This window comes from Manacus vitellinus, unplaced genomic scaffold (assembly GCF_001715985.3).
Source record: "Manacus vitellinus isolate BGI_N305 unplaced genomic scaffold, ASM171598v3 scaffold_8_pilon, whole genome shotgun sequence".
NCBI classification, from domain to species: Eukaryota; Metazoa; Chordata; class Aves; order Passeriformes; family Pipridae; genus Manacus; species Manacus vitellinus.
The window spans coordinates 23,767,732-23,792,938 of record NW_021940864.1 but is presented as its reverse complement, the minus strand read 5'-3'; the positions used below and the strand labels follow the sequence as shown (position 1 = coordinate 23,792,938).

The 25,207-nt window shown below is 35.6% G+C and overlaps 1 protein-coding gene across 2 annotated transcripts in view; it reads right to left on the bottom strand.

Annotated features, from left to right (window-relative positions):
• Positions 1-21,155, bottom strand: part of AKT3 (AKT serine/threonine kinase 3) — a 141,393-nt gene extending 120,238 nt beyond the window's left edge. The window contains exons 1-2 of one of the 2 annotated variants that reach the window (XM_018085111.2): positions 8,440-8,514; positions 7,901-7,982 (exon numbers count right to left, since the gene is read on the bottom strand). Coding sequence is in view for 1 of the 2 variants with exons in the window: in XM_018085110.2 (XP_017940599.1) it covers positions 21,004-21,049 (46 nt within the window). In the remaining variant the exon portion in view is untranslated. Of the gene's footprint in view, positions 1-7,900; positions 7,983-8,439; positions 8,515-21,003 lie in introns of those variants that run through there. The other variant, XM_018085110.2, reaches the window with a different exon arrangement.
• Positions 21,156-25,207: the final 4,052 nt, after the last annotated feature.

Sequence of the window (25,207 nt, the reverse complement as noted above, 5' to 3'; positions counted from 1 at the left end):
TCACATAACTTCGTAATTTTGTAAGACACATAAGCTTACTTCTATAATAATTGTGTAATAATACTGTCTTAATAATTTTGTATTATTTGAGATTAGACCCTAACTCTTTACTCAGGCACCTGCATAGTTAGAGACATTCCAAGGTGTAAATATCACAGGCTCCACAAAAAGTTAATACATTCAACAGGGAGCAGTATCTTCAAAAAATAGGGAGCCCTAACCTTAGGGATGTAAAATTCTGGTATTGATGTTTCAACATCCTGGTGACTAGAGAGAGGAGAGAAAAAGAGAGAGAAAACACAAAATGCATTACTAACAAAGATTTTACTAATTCAGGTAGAATAACAGCAGAAGACTGGTAAAAACAATAGATACGCCCTGATCCATCACACTTATCTCTAGTTAGAGAACTTCAAAGTTCTCTAACTAGCCACTAGCACAGGTCACCTAGGATGACTTCAAGCAAAACTGCTGAGCTGAAGGGATCTGTATGGCTCTTTCGTCCATGAGATGTATCAGCCAGAGACGGGAGGCAACCATAAGAAGCCCTAGGAAAGCCAGTAGCAATCAGAAGGCAGAGCCTGTGCTCATTTGTGAGGTCCAAGCCTTGTTCAGTCTTCTGGTTTTACTTCTCACCCTAAAAATCTAAAAGTATGTGTATTTAAAATGCAGTGTCATATTAGCTTGGAATATATAATTTTAAGGAGAATTACCATTTTAAGAAGTAAGGCTGTAACAGGCCAGAGAAAGGTACTGGCAGTGATTCAAATTCATCTCAACAGGGCTCAGTACAGACATCAAAGACCTGCACAGGCAAAACCTCCCACAGAACATAAGCATTCAATTACATTATACAGGTTTGATTCAACTTTAGCTATGCAATGTTTCACTGTACACGTAAAAATGTTAAGATACACTTTCAGTTTCACATATCACAATACTACAGATTTCTGCAAGAGCTCTCAGGTATTTAAAAATATTTCCTGTCTGCTCTTAGAAACCTCATTTCAATATTTGAAGCTAAATAAAGAACTTCTTAAAATGTATTCACTAGCAAATTTTTATCATTACAGATATATTAAATATTTAATAGTTATCAGTATCCCTTACACTCCCTTAATGCAGTGCTAGTCAAAATTTGTGCTTCTGATGTGAACTGAAATGATTTAATTCACAAGTCTTTATCCAGGTCTTTCCTCCCCACCCCAAACATTGACAACTTAAATTGTAAGGGTTTTACCTCCTATTTGTGTCTATCATCACAATTCCATCGGCTTTCAAGTAAGTCTTTCAAATCTAATGGCAATGAAGCAAAAAATTAAGGTACTACAGCATAACTACGAAAAATATTTCTCTGTACAAGGATCATATTCGTAGTCCAAACATTCTTGCCAAACCACAAAGAATCTTTCAGATATGATAAAACAAGTGAATATCTGAAAGTATAATTTACTTTCAGATTACTTTCCAACTATTTTCCAATTTGTACTTTGTGCAAGTGTACTAATTCACAAACACAATCTTCATATTCCGTTAAGCAAACATTATTTTATAGAAGGGAGGGAAAATATGCATCTCATCCCATATCTACGTTTTCTGAAGAAATCACATCTATCAAAATGAGTTCTAAAAGCAGAAAAGGCAAAATTTGCTCCTGCAAAATTAAAGTGAATTAGGCCAAGATTCAACCTTGCTCCAGTATCACCATTTTATACTACTTTAGTGGTGTTTTATATACCAGTGTGCTTATGTTCTGCAGAAAAAAAAATCTACAATGTTAAACTGCAAGAAAAGACTATTCAAGTAAGGTTTTTTCATCCAAAAAAGTAATTTATGCAACGTACAGCAAAACCACACACTAAAGAGAAGTATTATCTAGATCGCTGAAAACAATGCCAACTGGGCCACTGGACAGTCACTTCCAATAAAAACAATTTGATTTTGAAATAAGTTTATGAAAATTTAAAAATACATTATCAGCAAAGTTTGCAGCCCTGTTTCTTCTATCGTCGTGTTTCAAGCTTCTCAGAGAAGTGACTTCAAAATTGACAAGTAGGTCTCAAAGCTGATTCACACTCCCAAAACATTTGATTTGTTTGGAAAAGCATGATTATGGAGTCCTTATTTTGTCTGACACTAAACAAAGCATCCAACTACATCCATAGGTAAGAATAAAACAGAAAAAAAAACGTTTTTAGGCTACTTGCAGCAACTGAAAAAAATTTCTAAGCATTTAAGGGCTGTAAGAACAAAGAACAGAAAAGGAAATTACTACTTTACACAGAACAAACAAAATAAAAATCTCTGCTGGCTAGCTTTCTCAAATTTAAAAAAAAAAGAAATTTAAAAATCAAAAAACGGAGAAATAATGATCAGCTGTTGGAAAAATAGCTTTAATGAGCACTTGTAGCACCACATTAAAACACCCAATTTGCTTAATAAGTAGGGAATGTGAGTCTAAAACTACAAAAGGAGTGTGAAATCCCATGCTACAATAAAAACGGTATCAGAAAAGGACAGAGTGCACTGAATTTAAGTATAGTTCTACATGGAAATATACAATAACTTCCTAGGAAAAGCACAGTAAGCTTCATATATCCATTTTAGAACTACATGGCATTTGCCACCTTTAAAATGATTCAAGCCCTCAAAAGTATGTGCTTACCAACATATTCTGTCTGAAGTCCTAGATGATGGAGATCAGGCAAAGCTGGGGGCTGGGAGTGGGAGGAGCAAGAAAGGAAATCAGAACAAACGTCTATCAGAAACAGTGTTTACTGTTGGCTACATTTTCCTAGGCACCCATTTATTAGGGCACTTCTGATCAGCAAGTTAAACCTGACTGTCCTGGCTTGGGGGCTGGGATCCCAAACATTTCTGCAGATACCCAAAGGCTGAAACTGTCAGCATCAAAAATTACTGCTTTATGGAAATAACAGTTTCTTTTAAAAAGCAAAGTCTCCACATGTCCACATTTAGGTTTCAACTGCCGTGCAAATTCCTGCTAATGTAGGTGTCTTACTGGAGAAATGCCTACCCATTGCAGGAAGTCCCCACCTTTTAATAGGGCAGAACCTGGAGAAATCCTCCTTCAGCAAGGGATTTGTTCTGGGTTGTAAGAAGATTATCTCCTCTTCAGTGGCCTCAGGTGCTACAATCAGTCTGTCACTGACTGCTAAATGGAGCAAGGTGAACTACTGTGCTACAGCAACACGTGTGGCTGCTCTCCTAGGAATTACCTTGCTTGAGCTCTAAAATATGAGGTGTCTGGCAGAGATGTCAGTGAGAAGACCCTGCAAGGTTCTCAAAAAAATGAGGTGTATCTGCTGAATGTTCAGGACACAGGCAGCAAACTTTTATCACACTACCATTTAGGAATGTGGATATACCGAGAGCTCAGTACTCTCTTTTGTTAGAGGCAAGCAAAAGGGAAGGAGGGAACCACTCCAGAAATTTATTTCCTATATAAACACATTTACAACCTGCTGATACAAAAGGAACAGCCAAGGAGACCAGAGAACCAGAACAGCTCTCCTAGATCATCAACTCTACTCCCAGGCATAGAGCCCCTATTTTGCAAACAAAGATGGAAATGGGGGGGGAAGGTGGTGGGCAGAGGGAGAAACAAGAAAAAAACAAAACAAAACAAAACCCAAACAAAAACAACACACAAATACATATACCCCCACATAAAAAAAAGCCTGGAAGATGCCATTTTCTCTTTAAAATTAGCACTAGCACAAACCTGAAAGGAAACTTTTCAAACAGAAGCAATGCACTGAAATACTATCCCACCTAAGCACAGACTCACTTGCAAAGACATTTAGTAATCCTCACACAATAGTAAGAGTCACAAGTAAAGACCATCTAATCTTTTGTCAAAGTAAGATTTTTGCAGTGATCACTGCTCAAAGATTTTGTAAATCATTGCTCAAGGTATCTTCACCACCTGCGACAATTTAGAAGATCACTATATTTATTTTCCTCAGGTGAAATCAGTAGGCTTTCTATAAGCAAACCAAAAAATATTTTATTTTCTCTGAGAGTAAAACATCAAAAAATACATTATTTTGATTTTAAAAGGTTATCTGTCTCTTCAGAAAAGACTAAAAAGACTAATTACTAAAACATCCCAAATACAAACAAATATTAGAAAAAAACAGTCAAATACTATTTCCAACTCTCTTTATAATACATCAAAGCAAACAAGCAAAAAAATCCTTAGCACAAAAAAGTCAGAGGCAAATTTAAATTTAAAAGGATGTCTTAATAAAAGATAAGATTATAGTAACACTACCACAGTTAATGGAAATCAACAGATTAAAAAAAGGATTTGAGTATTATTCATCCAGCTTCCCAGAATAAACAAAATATTCTGGATCACTCTTATGTCACCACTCATTAAAAGCCAATCTAACTAATCAGCGTCAGATGTTTTTTTTCCCCTTCAAACATTTTAAATCATAGAAGGAAGAATAATTCTCCACTTCTTATTTCCTTGAAATCTGTTTTTACTGATCAGTGAGCTGAATGTCACAGGCACACCAAAGAGATCATTTATCTGGGTATAATAAAAAACCACCACAGAACAAATTAGTACATCTCAATAAAACACCTTTGGAGTAAGGATGTTTTTAGTAAATCAGATACAGAACAATAAAGATCATTTTATTTTTTAAAATAATACATATTTTATTAATAAATAATAAAAATTAATCCAGTTACAAATCAGTCACAGTAGATGCCCATAAGCAAGAGTTCTTTACAAAAGTAGTCCAGATTTAGAAATCTGATTGTCTTAGAAAAAATCTGTGAAGAACAATCAATGCAACGTTACAAAAGAGGCAAGTAACATAGGAGATAAATATCATTATGCTACATATTAAGAAAGATTTTGTATGTAAATCAAGGAAAAACAAACTAAAATAAGAAATTATTCCTTCTATCAGGCAAAGATAAGTGCCCTGAAATATCAGCATTTACAAATATTGAGCACTAACAAATTAAAAAAGGGGGTAACAGGGGAGCTAAACTGAGAAAGATCCTGAGAGAACAAGATGATATAGTTTTTATTTTGTTTTTAAGAAAATACCAAGTTTGAAATACACTTAAAATAACTGGCTAGCCTTAGCCTAAAACAGAGAATATGGCAGGGAATAAAAGGAAGGTGGAATATAATAATCTTAAAATATGCGAGTCTCATAAGGAGGACAGTGATTAATTGTGCTTCACATCTACAGATGGCAGTACAAAAACTGATCAGCAGGGAAATTTAGAATACATATTGTTAGAAAGTTGATCCAAATAAAGTTTGTTAAGTTGCAGAACAACTTTGTGTCAAAAAGTCACTGGAGCTTTCAAGAACATTCAAGACAAACATTGTGCATGGACTTATTTTGGTTTTGACTCAGCATAAAAATGGGGGACAGACAATTTTAACACTGAAAATCTCTTCTAATATTACATGTTTAAGTCCAATAAATATGTATCAATACCCCATCTGAGTTGGCAGCCTTGATGAAAACACAGGCCAATATTTTTGAACTTATCTTGTTATTTTAGTAGGTAGTTTATAACATACGGACAACTGTAGTAATTTTCCCAGCTTAGTGAGGTTAATGAGAAAGTGATACACTCCTCCATTTTCCCACTAAGACTTTTATCTGCACTGCAAGTCTCCATTTGTTCAATAAATAGTTTTTATACAGAGAAAGCACTCTCATCATCAGAAGTTCAACACTGATAAAAGTCATGGATCACCATCAAACAAGATTACCTAGATTTTAAGAAAAGCGTGTTTGGAGAGGAATTTTTATTTTATTTTAAACAGTTTCTGGGAGGAGGGAGTGACTACATTCAGCAGTACATCCAAAGGGAAAGTGGAATGAAATGCCAGTCCTTCATGGGCAATTCCCAAAACAACATCTCAAAGCAGCAATGAAAGGAATAAAGTTGAGTCAGGGACAAGGCATGGTGACCATACAGAATAGAAAGACAAAGACTGAAACATTCCAATTTTATTATGGAACTGATTTAGTAAAAAATCTGGCATAAACTCAGTATGTGGGAACCCACATACTCTCATCCATGCAAACCAGAGAATCACTCATTCAAGATCACTAACCCGGCAAACCCTCTCAGTCAAAACTATTACGCTGTATGTCTAGTTTGATTTTGACTCTGCATCAAAATGGGGGGATGAAGTCTTCGGTCTTTGACAAATTCACCAAGGATCTCCTTTCATCCTATTGGAGATTCTCTGCATGAAGGGTTGTCTCTCTTTCTTAGTGATCAAGATTCTGTTAAATTAAGGTTTTGTAGCATATTGTAACAAAACACTGCAAGGAAAATGCACAGAAATATACACAATTTCAATAAACAACCACTTCCTCAATAACTGGAATTCAAAGTAAGATTTAAACAATGTTTTCTTTTTGCTCCTACTTTGTTTAATGCAATCTAACTTAATGCTTAAAACCCCCCATTCTTCAAGATGTGTTTTTAATCCTCTGTTCCTGAAAAATAATATGTCAATATTTTTAATGATCATCCTATAATTGTTCTCTTCAAACAAACCTTGAACAAACAATACAAGGCTACTCCTGCCAACTCACTGATCACAGGTCAAAGAATGTAGTAATCCTGTATTTTTAGCTCTTGAAGATTTTTTATTGTTACATACTGTACAACAAAAATCTTTAGCAGTAAGCACGGGACAGCTGTATTTCAAACCATTAGGCAACACATAACTTGAAACAGTATACGACACAATGTCTTTTCACTTCTTGTATTTCCAGAGGCATTATTTATAAGCCTGCCTTCAATACTACTGAAAGTACTTTATTACAAACTGAATACATAGAAATTTCAGTTGCCAAGCATACAAAAGAGCAAACGGCCATGGAAACAAACAGAGAAGAGATATTCAATGGTGTGCTGGATTTATTTTTTCATATAACATAACCAAAATCTGCTCTGAATTTGGTGGAATGGACAACATCTGACAAAATTTATTAAAGTTTTACCTGCAATCCTAAGTGGACTTAATCACACAAAAAATCAGATGTAGAATTTGCTGAAGTAGAAAACTGTGACCATGTAGGCTCTGCAGGACCAACACTAGCTAAATGCCTTACCTCCAACACATCGGAGGAAGGCATCTGAACTGAGCTCCATCAACACCAAATGTGTAAAGTGGATAAAAATACAACCTGTAAATATTTTAAAAGTAAAACCAAATTGTGTTTCCTGAACATTGAGCCTGTATGTGCAGCTGAACAGCCTTTGCAAGCTTTTCTCCCCTTTATGAGGCATTAAGAAATAATCAGTATAACACTGTAAGTGGAAGAAACAGAAAAGCTGCAGCTATCAATAAACCTTTAAAATGTTTGAGGAGTTATTTATGTTGCCTAAATCTGTTATCCTCCTAAATGGAACTAACAGTCTTAGTTCACTATTTAGAATCAAAAGATGCATCTAGAAGGTGAATGAGTTGTTCAAACTTCTCACAGGACACATTGATCTCCCCATGTTAGATTGGGAGTTAGTGAGATGGTCCAATGAGGGGAAAAAACACCAAACAACTCAAATTAAAAAAAAAAAAAAAAGCCATAATACATACACACACTTGCTTGGGAGTCCCTGCATGTTCCTAAATGAAGATTTTTTTTTTCACCTACAATATCATTAGGGGATAAAAGAACACAAACCAATTCTATCAACCAGGTCTAAGACATTACTGAATGCTTACTTTGGACAAACTTTGTTCAGATTGTTACATTTTAATAAAATGTTTTGTATAACAGAAGATAAAGAGACAGATTGAGATAACAGATTTGAAAGCTACATTTCAACTATAAGTCTTTCATAAAATTTAAATTCTGCTGTTTCCAACACAAACCTTTAAAATGTTAGGCTCATACTAGGGCAAGTTAAAAGACTGTGTATTGCAGAGAGATGCTGGTTCAGAAATTCCAGAACTCCTGTAAAATTAAAAAAGTAGGAAAACATAAGAGTAAGTGTTCTCAGATAAAAAGAAATCCATAGTACTGTCATTAACTGTAGGTTACTTGGATAAATTAAGTCTGGATTTTTATCCAAGTAATCCTGAATGCTCTATTATATATTAAGCTAATCAGTGGGAATGCATCTGAAGATTTATTTAATTACACAATCTTCTTTCTCTTTTCAAAGAAATTATATACGAATTCTAAAATACATTAAAATATATTACAATAAGTACTGTAATTAATCTCTGCTTTTTAATTCCGACCTTCAATTTTTAATCACTATTTGCAATATTAGCAGAAAACAACTCAAAAACCTTCAGTTTATACATACTGAAAACAAACCCATGAAAGGCCAAAAAGCCCTGTGCAGTTTTTCTCTACTCTGAGCCATTCCTTATGCATCCAGTGCAATGTCCCACAACTTTTTTACCTTAGGTGTTTTTCAATGGAGAGACTCTTTCAGTTGGTGCTTTTTGTGTGCTCCTCCAGCTGCCCAGTGGCATGCTTTCCATGACAGATGCTCTGGCTTCATTCTTAACATATGTTCCAGATGATAATTCCATCTTCTTTTCTGGATAACTTTAGAGCCAAGGGGTTTTTGAGCTGTCTAATGAATCTTGGCATCTGTTATAAATTCATTCCATTTAATACATAGTATTTTTCTAAGGCATTTGCTTTCAAAGGCATTTAGATGTCTGTACCTTTGTTGGATTTCCAGCTTTCACATCCATATGTTGAGATGGAAAGCAATATCTGAGTTGAAGTTTCACACCCTGGTCTTTAAAACATGGATTTTTATGACCATATCTTATTTAGTTCATAAATGAAACTGTTGCCTTGCCAATTTGTAATACTAGTTCCTTACTGAAATCCCCAGATGACAGGCACTTTACTACCGAAACACATAAATTTATTTTTTTCTTGTACTTCCTTACTTTCCAGTGTAGAATTCGAGCTTAGAGTTTCCAGGGATTAATTTTATTTTTCTTTTTTTTCCTCTTATAATTACATAATAGGATTGTAAACAAAGCAAATAAAAAGCCCAAACAAAAAAATAATAGTTTTCATTTAATTTCATTTTCTAATCAGTGTAAGACAAGGATGTGTTGCAGCATTAGAGAAGCTACTGAAATTACCACGGAATTCTTCTTTGTTATCGAGACTTTTCATGTGTTTTAAAGTAATTAAAAATTACCAGTCTCTCCAATGTGAACTTTCAGTATTTTTTTTCCAAAACCCTATCTTTACATTAAACTTTCTCTATTTTTTTATTTTTTGATGCTGCACCTAGTGACACAGTTACTTCATTTCCACACCAAAGTTGCTCACTTTCCCAGCCTATCTAAGCCATCTTTTAAACATCTCCATCCTCTGTATACTTCCTATTTTATCAAGTGCTCTACTCTTGACAGGTTCATCAGCTGCTTAGAACCATGAAAAAATAGTAGCTTTTACCAGGGACTCTTTCAAACAAGACCAGGGTACAACTGTATCCGAGGCAGATGTAGCAAAACTAATGACAGACTTTTACACTAGGAATATCCAGTAAGAGTTAAAGTATGAACCAAAAGGAAAATATCTGTAAAGCATTTCAATTCTTCCATTTTTATCATTTCAAACTAGGAACAGAATCTCTCACTATGGTAGAAGCTGAAACCATCAATGCATATTTTTCTTTCAGAAAGAAAAGTGCTCTTCTCCATGGCATGAGCATGAAAGGCTATTTCCTTGAGGACTGTCCTTACAACAGGCTCTGAGAAAGCCCTCCTGATCTTTACTGCTCTTGGTACCCGCTCCATATCCCAGGCTCCACAGCAGCTCACACCGTTCCACAGTCAAAAAGAAACAGCAACACAGTTAAAACTGACAAAAAAGATATCTCTTCTCATAATGAGGACTTAAGGAAACTGCCAACTTCACATGCTTTGTTGAGTTCTATCTTTCTGATTTTAAGCCACTGTAAGGCTTTATGTGCACTAAAACCTTTTGTATTTCAGATGGTGCACTTTTAAACACCATTCTCTTCCTATATGGTGTGCTCTAAACAGCATTCAATACTGTGTAACACTGGTTAAATCACGATGTCTCAAATTTCTCAGTAGAGAGTAATTACTAATATTTATCTATTCTAAGGAAAGATTAAAATGTTAATAAATGGATTAATTTCTTGGTTTGTGTATTAAAAAATACACACCCTAAGTGAAGAAATACAAACAGATTTTCAAGGAACTCCAAAGATGAGAAGTTATTTGGAGCATTTTTAAATATGTCAATTGGCAAAAGAGAGATCATGGTAAGCCACCCTTTTTATAAACCATGTATCTAATCAGTATAAAGTTTTCCTCTATGCTAAAGCTTCAAATACATTGACAGGAACAGTCTACCAGCCACAGATGGCTTTTAGGGAATATAGCACATTGCAAGAAAGGAAAGGCTATTAATATGCTAGAGCTATAATGCAGGACTCTATTTACTACCAAAATACAAATGCCTATTGTGAGGTAATTTACCAGTGACAATTATTTCACTGAATATGATGACCTGTGATCTTCTATCCAGCAAAACTCACTTTATTATAGAGATACTTTTCTTCTGTAAGGAAAAGTCAGACACACTATGGGTGACTAGACAGTGATGCTTTGGTACTCATGTTGCCTCTCAATAAAAAACTTTTTTCCCCTCATTTATTTTACCCAGCTCTAGCGCACCAACTTGTTACCTTCTTTACAGCAAAACTCATTAAAAGAAACAAACACAAATTCACTGCTTATATAAGAATAAGTTAAATTATTGAAGTATGTTCTTCAAAAGCACACAAAATACCTATTAATGTTAGAATTTTCTAGAATGTGACCTTGTTTGAGTGGGTCAAGTTTTTATTATCAAAGGCAAATAACAATAATAAATATTACCTATTTATGGTAGATTATTTAAAACCTTATTACCAATACATTCAACATTTGTGTCCTATCTGTTAATGACTACACTGATACTTGGGAGGCTGGTACAAAATATATATCTCACTGAGACTAATACATACATGTGTATTACACAGCTATTATATACCACAAAAAATGCACTATCACCATAACTGTTTCTCTAAGTCTTCATTTGTAGACTGAATACTACCTGCAGCTATCTTCTTCTCTACCCTGGAGAGGGTGCAGGGGAACACAAAATGTTCGAAAGGATCCTTAAAAACAGCAGGGCTGGGTTGGGTTGGTTTGGGGCTTTTGGCTCTTTTTTGTTTGTTTCATTTGCCATGAAATTTATCCATTTCATCTAATATCATCTATTACCAGCATGGTAGTCCACAGAGCTGCATATAACAGCAATTTCTTGTCTCCTTTGGAGAAAGGATGATTGGATCAGGTGAGGGAAAAGTTCATCATCTCTACATAAACCACTTTGTGCCAATCGTAGTTCCACACAAAATCCTATGCACATGGCGTAAATTAAACTTGTAAGATCCTCACTGTGACTGAAAATTGCCCAAAGGGATCCCAAATACAAATGTTTACAACAAAAAATTTATTTAAAATATCCACTTTGCAAGCTGAAATCTTAAAGAGCTTGATTATTCTCCAAATTTTTGTATATAAACAAGCAAACTCAGCAGTAGGTTTGCAAAGAATGAATTTCAGACAAAATCTACTTCACAGGAATTCAAACTCTAAACAGAAAAGGATTACATAGCTACTGTATCACTTGGATTAAGGAACCGCTTCAGACATTAGCCAAGTCACTATTCTGCGAAAAAACTCTGTTTGTTTAAAAACCAAAAACACACAGGAATAGGAACTAGCTAACCTCCTGGTGGCATTTTTTAATTCCATCACATTTAGGACTAGCCCAGAGAGTAAATCAGTGGTCCTTTTCTAAACAAGAACTTCAAAGAAAAACATCTTGAAATACAAACTAGTTGTGCCAGAGTCTGGTGGTAGTGATAATCTAAATTCTAGGTGCAGTTCTGTAGCCAGTTTACCCTTGCAAAGAAGGAACTGCCACTAGGAGGGAGATGCCCTGCCCCTCCACGTGGCCGCTCGCCCATTCCCATGTGTGCCAGCACTACTGTTCATGCAGCTACACAGTGAGTCAGGTCAGGGAAACGATCCATCTGAAAGTTAGCTGGGAAAATAAAAATAGATTCCTTTTCATCCAGATAAATTTCCTGGCATGATTCACCATGTCACCATTATGAGCACAAGTGACAACACAACAGAGCAAGAAGAGAACATGACACTTTCCCCATTTCAGCAACAGATTCCACTTAACATAAATTTCAAGCAAACATGGAACAGCATCTATCAGGGGCAAGTCCACAAGCTTCTAATTAAAATACAGTAGTTGCTGCTGTTTCTCAAGAATAAACTTGTTCAGAAAAGTATCCAGTGTGTTAGTCAGCATACATGACTGGCATGGTATTATAAAAGCCAGCACAGTTCAAAACAAAGTGAGTGAATACTAGATTTAAAGTAAAGCAAAAGATGCTACATGAAAGCACAATATTTTGTAAGTATTTTCATGTGCATAGAAATTATATCACTAATCCATCTACACAGTTTCATCAGGTCAAAAGTGTGCAAGCATAGGTAGAGATGTTGTCATGTTCCTATGGATTACTCTTTCCCAGTGATCATTGTTCAGTAGTTTCCTTCAGTCTCTCTGGAAGACACGCCACAAAAGAACTAACCTTAAGATTTTTCCATCTTCTTAACAACTCCTCCCTTCGTATGACCTAAGTGATTTAACCTCTTCCTCTGCAACATATCAGGAGGATAAACGAAACCCAAAAAATCTACTGCTTCTCCTTCAGGCTGAACTTCAACTATTAGATTCATTTTACTTCCTATATAAAAATTATATTTTAATTACATAAAATCATATTTTAAAAAGCCTGAATACCATAATGTAAGGCACTCAAAAGTTTCTCAAGGATAAACAAACTCACATTCAGGAAGTCTCTGAGGTGAATAACAATACTATTTCCATTTTATCTGAGGGAAACTGTGACTTGGACAAATTTAGGTTCCCACAACACTGAGTGCCAAATTTAAGACACTGTTGGCCCAATTTTTTACATAATTTACCATCTTACATGTCTTTCTTCATTACAGACACAGTTGTCCCCAAGTTTATCTCAACGAAAAGCATAGAGCACTTGTATCCAGTAGCACTCAAATCTCTTGCTGATGGTGTGGTTCTCAGTATCTAGGCCCAGTTAGCAGCCATTTATGAAGACTATTCTGTTTCAGTAACTTTCTTAGCATGACAATGTTGATTAAAGCCCATTAGGAAGCTATGCTCACTAAAATATTTTACACTTCAACTGTTCAAATATGAATAACTTGGGATTATAGAGTTTCGAATTTCAATGTAAAAATGGTAACAACTAATGAAACTGGATGCTACTATATTGTAATTAAATATTTTTGGGAAGACTACCCTCAAAGTCAAGACAGTCATCAATTTGAAAACGAACTTCTACATCTACCTAGAAAAAAGGAACATGTATTTGCAAAACGGTTCCTCAAATTCTTCCCCAACATTGGACATTTGCTGGGCATGCGGTACCGCCAAGCCAAAAGGGTTGTGAGCAGGATAAGGGCAATGAATTGTTAACATCTTGCTTCCCTCATCCCTGCAACAGAGAATATTTTAACCTTGCTTCTTTAGAAGTATTGCCCTCATGGGTAACAAACTGGTATGAATAAGAGAAACCTGTACGAATGGAAAAAACCTTCAGAACATGAGCAACCAGGCAGCATTCATTATACAGGAAATGGAACAGACATACAAGAACATGTAAGGCCAGTGTGTCCAGGATACTCAAAAACACCCATTGCCTAGGTATTTTCCCTATGTAACAAGCAACCTGTTCTTGTCAGGAATAGCACTTTTCTACCATAAAACTCAGGGTTTGAGAAAGCTCAAAGTCATAAGTATGTTCCACATTAATAATACCCTGTTGTGCAAGACATAGGAGAACACCTTCCTCCTTTTGAATATATTATTGTATCTTCTATCTGATGTATTAGTGGCAGGAACTAATACAAGCAATCAAAGAACAGGCACAGAATTTTACCCACTGTCATCTACAATACAGCTGCATCTAGAAGAGCACCATATTTACCAATGAGAATCACAACTGTACAACCATTTAGAAACTGAAAACAGTCTGTATTATAGGTAAAATGAAATAAAAACAATTTTAGAAATTTAAAAATCGATCAACCACATACTATTATCTAAACTGGCATTCAGCAAGGATATTGCAGAGAAAATTTTGAGACTGTTTAAAATACTCTGCATTTCAATTACTATAGCAAACCACCTTTAACCACAGAAACTGATAATAATACAATGTGGAGAGCTGCAAAAACTACACTCATTTATTACCTAAAAAGTACCTGTAATAAAGTTCTCTTTAGCAAAGAGAACACCCCACACTCAGGTTACTTACATCAAGTTTAGGATTTTTATACAGTTCTGATCCTCTTTCAAGGACAAGTATGGTTAAAAAGGTTGTAATTATTTCAAAAAGAACTTGGTAGCCAACTACAGAGTGAGTGGGACAGAGGAAGCGCCCAAGGCCCTTCTCTCCCAGTGGGGTAGCTGCAGGAAAACAGTCTCTAAATACAGAGATCTCTGCTCAAAGTGTATGTGGAAGCAAAGAAAAAAAAAAACTGTGTATGAGGTTCCCCTGACTGCAAGCAACTTTACAGTTTTACCTAAATCCATTTCTACACTGAGTGCATGATACAGCAATCTCTTAATTATTTGGAATTAAAAAAAAAAAATCTAGCTTACATATATGGATATTAGAAAGCTTGCACTGTCAATTTTTCTCTCTTTGGTCCACGTGGAACCGTCTGTTCTACATTCATATATTTTATTGGAACTATACAGTAACTCACATTTTCTATTAATTACACAGAATTAGAGTAAAACAATTACAATATGAAAGGCTTATTTAGTTTCAAGTGGTTCATCAATCAAGACTTCACCTTAAACTACTATTTGCTAAGATAATTAGAAAAAAAACTGTTTAAATTTCTTCTACTTTGTGTACCAGATGTTCAACATAGTCTATTTAGACTTGTCTTTCTTAGAGGTGTGTTAAACTGCTCAAATAACTTAGACAATCTGCAAACAAGATTTCTGACAGGTTGTGAATAACACTCAATTAATAACATAACTTCTGAGATTAATTTTTCAATCAAGGCATTTATGCCCCTCCAAAAAAAAAAAAAAACCAAAAAACCCAAAACAAAATGAAACAAAAAAAAAAACCAAACCACACACCACACACACACACACACACACACACACACACACACACACACACACACACACACACGAAAAAAAAACCAAAACACACCACACCCAACATCGTATCACATGAACTCAGTCTCCACTGTGTATTTCCAAAATTAACATCTGTTTGGTCTTGGTTCAACTGTAAAACTCAATGTTCATTAAATGAAATAATACAGTTCTTTTTCTGGTTTTGAGCCAGGGGGAGGAGGGGAAAAGGCATGTTACCCTAAGACTATTAAAAATCAGTACTTTAAAGAACAATTGTATTCCTATTTGGAACAACAGATTTATTCCACTACACTATGTATTCTTCTTGATAGTAGATATAACAACAGAAAATATTTTCCACATGGTTATTTCTTAAAATCCCATGATACCTGCATCATGTCCTGAATTGCAAAAATGAAAACAGACCAGCAGTTGAGTGAATCTCATCACAGTAAATCAAACACATCTTATCCTACAAACTGTATAGGTTTAGAAATATTAACACTACTTCAAGTTTAGATACTAAGAAGTTACAAATGGCTGTATTATTAAAAAAAAGAAAAACAAAAAAAATTGAGTGAAAATTATATTACAGTATTTCAGTGATCCATTATTTACAGAACAATCTCATTACAGGAAAGCTTCATGACATCTGTTTTTTTACCACCATCTTATTACATCAAACTTCTTAAGTTATTATGGTTAAGCCACAGCAATTTTGTACTTCAGTTCCCTCTGAACACTAGTACTTCTGTACTTCAGGTGAGTGTTGAAAGATAAAACAAGGACATTAAAAACTGCAGGATTATATTAAATTTACCCCCAAACCCAAGTCAGATACATTATCTATTCAATAAAATTTGGGTAAAAATATATGATGCAAAGATTGCCACAACAAACAGCATTATCTAGTGTAACACACTGGAACAGAGAAACCCAAACAGAGGTATGGTAATTGAAGTATGACAACACAAGCACTAACTTAAACAGATACCATTTTGCTTCATCTTTAAATAATGATTTAGCCATCTTGTTATGCAACACACACTAGGTACGTCCTCCCAAAAACCCTTACTCATTCAATTAAAGAAAAAGTTAGTTGACACATTAAATTTAAAACTGGGTTCTTTAAAAAGTTGGCATCTTTGTCAATTTTTCCTTTGTCCCAAATGATCTTTCAATAACATAATAACGAAGACTCTTAAACCTTTTCATATGTTTAAATTAATTGAAGTCTTGTGCACAGTTTATATATAAAGAAATTAGGTTGCAATTAACCATAGTTGTTAATGATTCTTAAATCTAATCGTTGTGACTATTATAGACCACAGACAAGGTCAACTCTACAACTTGGGAAACTTTGGTTTTAAAGAAAAAAATATCAGCTGAATTATATGCATAAAATTCACTTTTGTAATAACATAGCTTAATTATACTAAGCATGTTCATCCATGTAAAAAACCAGCTGTTTCCAAATTGATAAATTAAAAACATATCCCCCTAATAAAACACTAAATTTTAATTAGTAAATACAGTGAAAGCATGTTAAGTAAAATTAAAAATACTAGCTCTTACAATAATATAAAAAAAAAAAACCACTGCAAAACACTGCACTTATAAGCAAATCCAAAATGTAAAAGTCATTTCAGCAATTACTGCACAGTGCTTACACTAACTGCATAAATGCCAAATGTTTAATTTCTGCATCTCAGCAGCAACGTTCAGGTCACTGTATTTAGGATTTTTAGTCAAAATCACTTCCCTTTCATCTGTATGCCTTACAACAAAAAACGTTAGTGTCATCTAAAAAGTAAATTCATAAGGGAAGACAACCCATCTCTCTCCTAATCTGGCTACAAGAATAAGGGGAGAACAGAAAAAAAAGAAAAATTATTAACCTCACTGAGATGGTGAATTGCAAGAATATCTTTGCAGCAGCGCACATGCACGCAGGCCATGAGATACCTGGTTCTTATCTCTAGATCTAAGATTGTAAGTTACAACCATAAAACCATCCATACAAAACACATTCCTACCCCTCTCTTGCCTGAGCAGAGACTCGGCTCTAAGATACTGCTCCACTGGCTCTCCGCTTGTACAAGTTCTGACATCTCACAGGGTACATCTGAATTAACACTTTAGTTCAGATAAGGAGAGCACTTGTGCAACAAATCTTCCCATCACCATAGTTATGCACTTCCAGTTGCTGCATGAAGCAGTCCCAGAGTGCACAAACCTGGTTCCTTCGAGATGAAATTAAAAGTCACACGATGCACTCCAGGAGCACTACCAGTGCCAAAGGGGCACAGGAGCAAACAGGAGATGGTCCAAAGTAACACCCACTTCACTTTGCAAATGCATTCACTGTTGATAGGTATCAAATCCTTATTACCAATTATTTCATTCTCTGAATCTGCTCTCATTGGGCTGCATTACTTGCTCAGGGAAGTCCAGCCACTGTGCTTCAGGGTCTCCTTTTATCTGTGAGATGGGACCTGACTGCACCTGAGGTTCACCAAGCTTCTCAGGCATTGCTTCCTTTTGGGTTTTCTGTCCTCTGTTGTCCAAAGTTCTCACCTCCAGCCTGTCATCTCTGCCCATTTGACCTTTCACACATAACAGTATACTCTTCCTCAGTATCATCTTGTCTCACCACACTGAAACATCTTTCCCTAAAGACTACTCAAAGCCCAACTATGATCATAAATAAATTTAACTCTGGCATTTTCTTAACATTGAGTAAAACAGTAATACCTCAATGGGTTCCTCATTTAAGCACACATAGAAAAACAGGGTTCTGAAGCCAACTATGTAGCATCACATAGGATTCTTCAGTGCTCAACAGCAGGGTTAAAAGCCTACAAGCATATAGCCCTCGGCCCTCTATTACTGGCATGGATACAGCACTAAGGATAATAATGCAAACATTTTCTTACTGCATTTCGCAGACATTAAGAATTGTATTGCAGTGCCCTAAACATACCCTATCTTCTCTAGCCTCTCTCTAGCAGAATCTCAATTCAGAGAGAGATCCCCAGCTCAACTTTTAGTCCTCCCCTCTCATTCCTACATTCAGTTCGCTTAACTTGCCTTTGTAATGACCTATCTCATTAGACAGCTCCTCAGAACCATTCTTCATCCCCATACTTGCAAGTCATCCTAATACTCTTTGACTGGGCTGTGAATCACAAAGAGGGATTGAGTTTTTTTCTTGTATCACAAACCATTCTGACTGCTGAAAGGGACAATTTTAAAAAGTCCAAGGCTACATCCACACAACCAAGTAATTTGGCAAAATAGAAACAGATCAGTCAACTGAAGCAGCTGATGCTCAGATCCCTATGTTCCCAGCAGGTAGGGTTTACAAGATTTATTTCAAGGTAAATTCAGTCTGGAGTCTCAGATTGAATGGTGCACCATATGTGGTTCAGGGCAGTCCAAAGGACTGGTCACTGGGGCTGGAGTTCACTTGGTGTCCGCCTGGAGAAGAGATCCCATGCTCCCCTTCCTTCAGGTGGAACCAAGTTTGTACCTACCAAAACAACTCTGGGAACTGAGCCAATGAGTATCAAGTGCTGATGATCAGAGAATTCACTTTAAAACTGTAATAGCATGTTAGCTTATGGAAGCAAGGCAGCTTTACCCAATTCCATGATGCTTCTTAGTACAGAGAGAATATGTAGCTACCAAAATAAGAAGTGTCTACTGAGCATATTCCAATTTTAAGAATTAAGATTAAAGTTAGATACTTTGTCTTGGTAACATTTAAAAAAATGCACTTAACAACTTCGATTCTCTTGCTCCAGAGCAAGGTCAAAGTTGTAATTACATGAAATGTATAACCATTGAATTAAATGCTTACAAATTCTTTACATTGTAAAACACACTGCACTTTTCTTTTTGTTTTCAGAAACAATCAAAACAAACACTTTGACCCATCAACAACCAGAATAAGTCAGACACAGAAAATTAAGGACAATATTAGATCTAAATAAAAAAAATAATTAAACCACTAAAACCCTACAGTTATCTATTGCAAGAAATTAAAAAAAAAAAACAAGCCCACAACCATAAATTCACTCAAAGTTATTTAAGATAAAGAAAAATACATTTCAAGAAATGTCTTTTATTAGAAAAGAAAACAATTACCAACAAAACTAACATGAAAATGGGAACTCAGTGGGCTTTTCTTCAATTAATAGACAATAAAACAGCATAAGGAGAAAAAGTTTATTTTACATTTCAGAATTTCAAATATTAAGACATTGAGTTTCATTGTACATTGTCCTTTTCTGGCCCCTGGTGATTAATATATGCATATCCAGTGCTCACAGAGTTGATACCAGGGTGTAATAAGAATAAGCGATAAGACTTGAAGGAATGGATGTCACGTAAAAGGAAATTAGTTGAAGCATTCTAGTTATTTGAAAGAAACTTATATGAAACAATTGAAAAAGGAAATCAGATCCCCAAACTGAGTAAACAACAACAAGATAGAAAGGAAAAATAATTGAAAATTTTATATAGTTCCTGCCACGTAAAATTTTATGTGTTATAAATATAAGCATATACTCCAAAATAGGAAGTAGGCCTTAAGCTTCACAGTTTAGCTCATTTTCATCTACAATACCCACAATGCAGCCTGAAATACAATTTATGTAGGAGCAATAAAAGAATAATAAACTTATTCTCTTATTCTCTTGGCTTCTTGACATTTAATGTCAATCTGCAATAACAAAGCTAATAATGATTTTTGTCTTCACACATTGCTATTGAAACAAAGCATTTCTTTGTAAATTAAAGGGTAATTTTGTATCCACTACTTCAATCTAAATCTTTCTGGGCTAGAATCACAGAAACTCATGGCATAAGTCACCCTAAAATCCAGATCACCTTCTCTCTGCGAGAGAGATTGTGGTTCTTTTGGAAATAATTATATGTGCAACCACAACCTAAAGCAGAGTAGCATGAAGCATGGAAGATTTCATTCAAAGTTCATTACATGTACAAATGCCAGGTATTTCTAGAAGTTTCCCATTCAAAGCTTAACATACAGCAACCTTCCCAAATGTGTAAATCACATGCGGACACATTATAAAGTGACATCTCAAGAATTCACAGGAATTCAAAAATAAGAGAAAACCATAGTTTAGACTAGTTTATAATTATTCTTTAATCATATGACTTCCAGGTCTGTGAAGTAATTAGGTGCATGCTAAGCTTTATGTAAGTACTATGTGGATTTTATTGGGACTACTTGCATTTGTAATACAAGCTGAAACACACTGAATGATTTTGGCATGTAGGAAATTTCACACAAAGTAGCACATCTGCAGCAGCTTCCAGGCAAGCGCCTACTGCACACCTGTATTACTACCTCTTTCAGCTGCCACAACAGCCTATTTAGTTTGATACACAGGTAACAGCAGCTGTAACAACAAGGTTAAGTGGGAATTACTGAGCCCAACTTCCTCTTCACTGTGAGTTACCCCAATAAACAGAGGCAGTGCTGAGGGTTAAGTATTAACAACACCAAGGCCTTAATGGCCGCTAATTCCATATGGTCAGATTAACTTGCTGTAGACCTGAAGAAAAATCAAGAGTGTTCATATGTGTAACCATGTAATACCATTGCTCACAGTGTACGATACATCAGAAGAACCTTCCATTAAAAGGTAGAACTTACCCCTCTTCTGTACCCAGCCTTCCTTCACAATGGTAACATCGCTCATGATGACTCCACTCTGAACCCCCAACTCAAAAGAGTATTTCTTTGAGTTATCAGCTTGTCGGTTTGGCTTCTTTTCTACAGCTTTTCACAATTTCTACTGATGAGTCAGCCTGGAAGGAAATATTAGAGAAAGCATTTAAGTCTTTTCTGTTTTTCTCACTTGACAGCCAACAAAAAAAGTCTTTGTTGATGTATTGCACTGACTGAGCTCGCATTAAAAATCTGCCTTTTTTTTAATTAACCATACAACAGAATCAAGTTTTGAGTCTTACAGCACATTTTCCATGAACACTGCAACACTAAAAAGAAGCAGAATGTGTTAAAATTTAAGTCATACGGCACTTTCATAAATTGCGCACAACAGAATTCTCTCCCACTAACACACAGGATGCTCTTAAATTAAAGGCTGCTAGTACTCATCCACAGGTCCAACTCTGAACACACAGGAGCTTCACCCATTCCAACATTTGTCAGAATCTGTGCAATGGACAAGTGGTTCCTTTATTATGGGTACACTGATCCTATCAAGAGTGCAAGAAAGTGGAAGGAAAAGTCCTGTAAAGAAGCTTAAAAACAAACAAACAAAAAAAAGGCTACAGAATTACAACATTCTTCCTACTTCCACTATAACTTCCTTATAGCCAATACAAATCCTTAATTTACATGACTTTTTAAAAAATCATCATAATGTCCAAGTACACAAACCAGAAAAAAAAACAAACCAATGTTTAGTTTATGAAAAGAAGGAGCATACATTCAAAAGCTTTAAGCCAGGCAGTGACAGGAGTGCTCTTTCCCCTACAAAGTTCAGTTTGCAGAACACAGAAGGGAAGTTAGTCCTGGAACAGGACATACCACTCTCAGAAGCCACAACTCTCTCTTTTGACCACCACATTCCCAGAGTACCTAACAGCTGTGAAGAAGAGATAAATAGCACTAAAATCAAGTAGGAAAAGATGCCAGAGGGCAGGAGAGGTTTCCTTTTGGCAGCAAACTGCCTTTCCCCTCCATCCTTCAAAATAAACAGAAGCATTCAAATTATGCTCATCCAAAAAAGGGTGGGAAAACAAGAAATGGGATTTTTCTGATGGTGGAGCAACACCCTTCTACAGCTGTATACACAGGAGCATGCATGTACACAGTGCTAGCACAGAACAGGAACCTACAAGTTCAGTGTTATGAAATGCAGCCCATAAATATCCATTTAGCAGACGGACCAACAAATATAAACACAACAGAAACAAATATGGCTGTGCTAGAACCTATCTGTGCAACAAATGAATGAAGAAAGACTGGGAAATAAGCTGTTTTAACGCTATCAATTACAAGCTAAAAACTGAACCATTACTGACATGCGGGTTATTTCTTATTTATCATTTGAAGAATGTGTATTTGCACCACACAGCAGCTAGATGGAAGGCTACTTCTGTATGGATGCTGTAGCATGCAAAATAAAACTTGGTATGAGTATTTTTTCAAGTGATATGCAACAAAAAAAATGCAGCACAACCTGACTTTACAGAAACACTGAAGGGTGTCCTTTTCAGTCTCTTTCACTGAACTATTGTTTGAAAACACACAGTATTTCAGCTGCATAAAAGTAAATAAAAACCACAATGCTAAACTCGTTAATACTGCAAAGTTGAAGTAGCACTGACTACAGTGTCTCTAAGACACCCCCACGGCACTGGCAGATATGACAGTAACACCTGCACAGGTGACACACAACCTCTCGCATTGGCATCATACCCTGTTGTCTCTAGAAGGACACCAGACTCTGCATTCATGCAACTATACCCTCCCTTAAGACTTTAATACTGTTTAAGCTTTCATAAGAGTTAAAAGAAGATGTTATATACAAGTTTTTGGAAGGACATGAAACTGCTTTACTGATGTTAATTGAGCTGACTAACTTTATCTGTTAAAACATCCTATTATATGCAAGCTGGTATGGTAGAAATAATTAGAGGATACATTTCCACATCCTTCACCTTACTAATGTGAGAGTTAATTTCTGGTTCATACGTTATCAGAACTTTTGTTTGCATGCTTCAAACGAGATAAGCAAGTCTATCAGCTGTGCATGAAAAGAGATCTGACAGATTAAGACATGTGCCTGAAAGCAGGTTGCTGTTTCGCTGTTCTGGATCATTGCGGCACAGTATCAGCTCTTATTACAAACACATAAATCTTTACAAAGCCCAGAGGTGGGTGTCAAACAACTGTGACCTAGGAGCAGCTGTTCTGTGAAGGAAGCGTAGGCACATCAGTTTCCAAATACGCAGCTTAAGTTCAGTTTTCTACAAGACTTTCACTGCATTCTTTAAGAAGCAATCACAATTGAATTTTTTTTTCCACCTATAAAAATACATGAAGCAATGTAGCATTCAGTACTTAGTTTGGGCTGGTATATGCTGCAATATGTTTTACTCTTTTGGCAAATTTAATGTCCTTTCCAATTATGGTGTGCACTTGTGAAAAGTGAAATAATTTATTGTTATTGGTAGAGACACAGTGATAAGAAATTAACCTCTGTACTAAGGAGCAATAATCTTGTCTGCCCACATACTGATCATTCATGTCCACATACTGATCAATCAGTTCATGATTTCAGTAGATACACAGTTTTAATGAATTAATTTATGTTTGAAGCTCTCTATTTACCCACTGATTTAGTGTTACATAACGAAAATTTGATCTATGACATGATTTTCATGTCAGACAGCATCCCAACAACCTCAAGTGTATGTCTGTAGACTTGCATGCCACCCATCACATTTACTACTTTACTGAATTTTGAACAAAATCCCACAAAGTACAAAAATCACATATATATGGTGACAAAATTAACTACATTATCTCCAATTTAGTTTCACAGTATTACCAGAAACAACTTTAGAATTATCAACAGTTGTACGATTGTACCGATTGCTCCATTAATGGGCAATTAAAAGTCAAGCTGAATTACAATGGAAGTTGAAGGAGATAAATCAAAGCGCTAAAGGACTAATGAAAGTAAAGGTTCTATGTTCACACTACACTTTCAAGAAGCCATTTGTGAGCATCTGTCATATTATCCCTTATTAAATTCCTTTGAGACTTTCTAAAAGCTGTACTCCTTTACTCTGAAAGTCACTCAGCAAAGCTCAAGAAGAGCGGAATTGTAAGAAATATTTCTTATGACAAAAACTGACCTTAATGAAAAATAGTCATACAGAAACCTTCTTTCTTGAAGATGTACTAAAAAATTGTGTATAAATGTAAAGAAGTTGTCTGAAACACGTGGAACAAGAACTCTCACATGAAAATAGTATTTCAACTATAGTTTAACTACTTCAAGAAGACATGTTTATTCTGCACATCTGACATAGAACTTAAATACTGGTTAGCAATCAACTCTGCTCTCCCAATGTACTTCAAGTTTCAGTGGCTTGTATGTAGTAATTTCTACAGTTTACCTTACTGCTTTATAGGATGAACCCACAGAAACGGGGGAAAAAAAATATATAAGAACTGAAGTTGAACATATTTTGCATTACAGATGTTTCCTACAGGGAAGAACTTAATTTGGTTTTTTATATGTTCCAGCAACTAAAGAACAGGTTGGATTGCTTTTTTTTTTTTTATCCCGCATGTTATCAGACAGAACTCGGATGGAAGACACTTTTCCAACAGTATATTGTCTGGATTCTGGGGACAGTATCAGACAGTCACGTACATGCATAATACATACAACAACCTACCGCCTGCGCTCATGCAGGTGTAAAAATTTACTCCATTACAGTCAGTGATGTGAAGAATTTAGGGACACGGTTTAGTTGCAGAGTTGGTAGTGTTAGGTTAATGGTTGGACTTGATCTTACAGGTCTTTTCCAACGTAAGAGATTCTATGCACACACCTGCTGGTTTGGGTTTTCTTTTTTAAATCTCATAAAAAATTTAAAACTTCCCCTTTCTGCTTTGGGAAGTTATTAAGCCACTTCTATAGTGTTAGATAAAACAATTCAGCACACTTCTAAAGAGTTAGTATTATAAGTTTCTAGTTGTAGAGGTTGCAAAGGCAACTTTCTGACCAAAGAGTAAGCAGAAACTATTACATGCAACAGAGTTCCAGATCCCTTAGCTGAGGCTCACAGTTTTCCCAAGCTGTGGTTAAAAC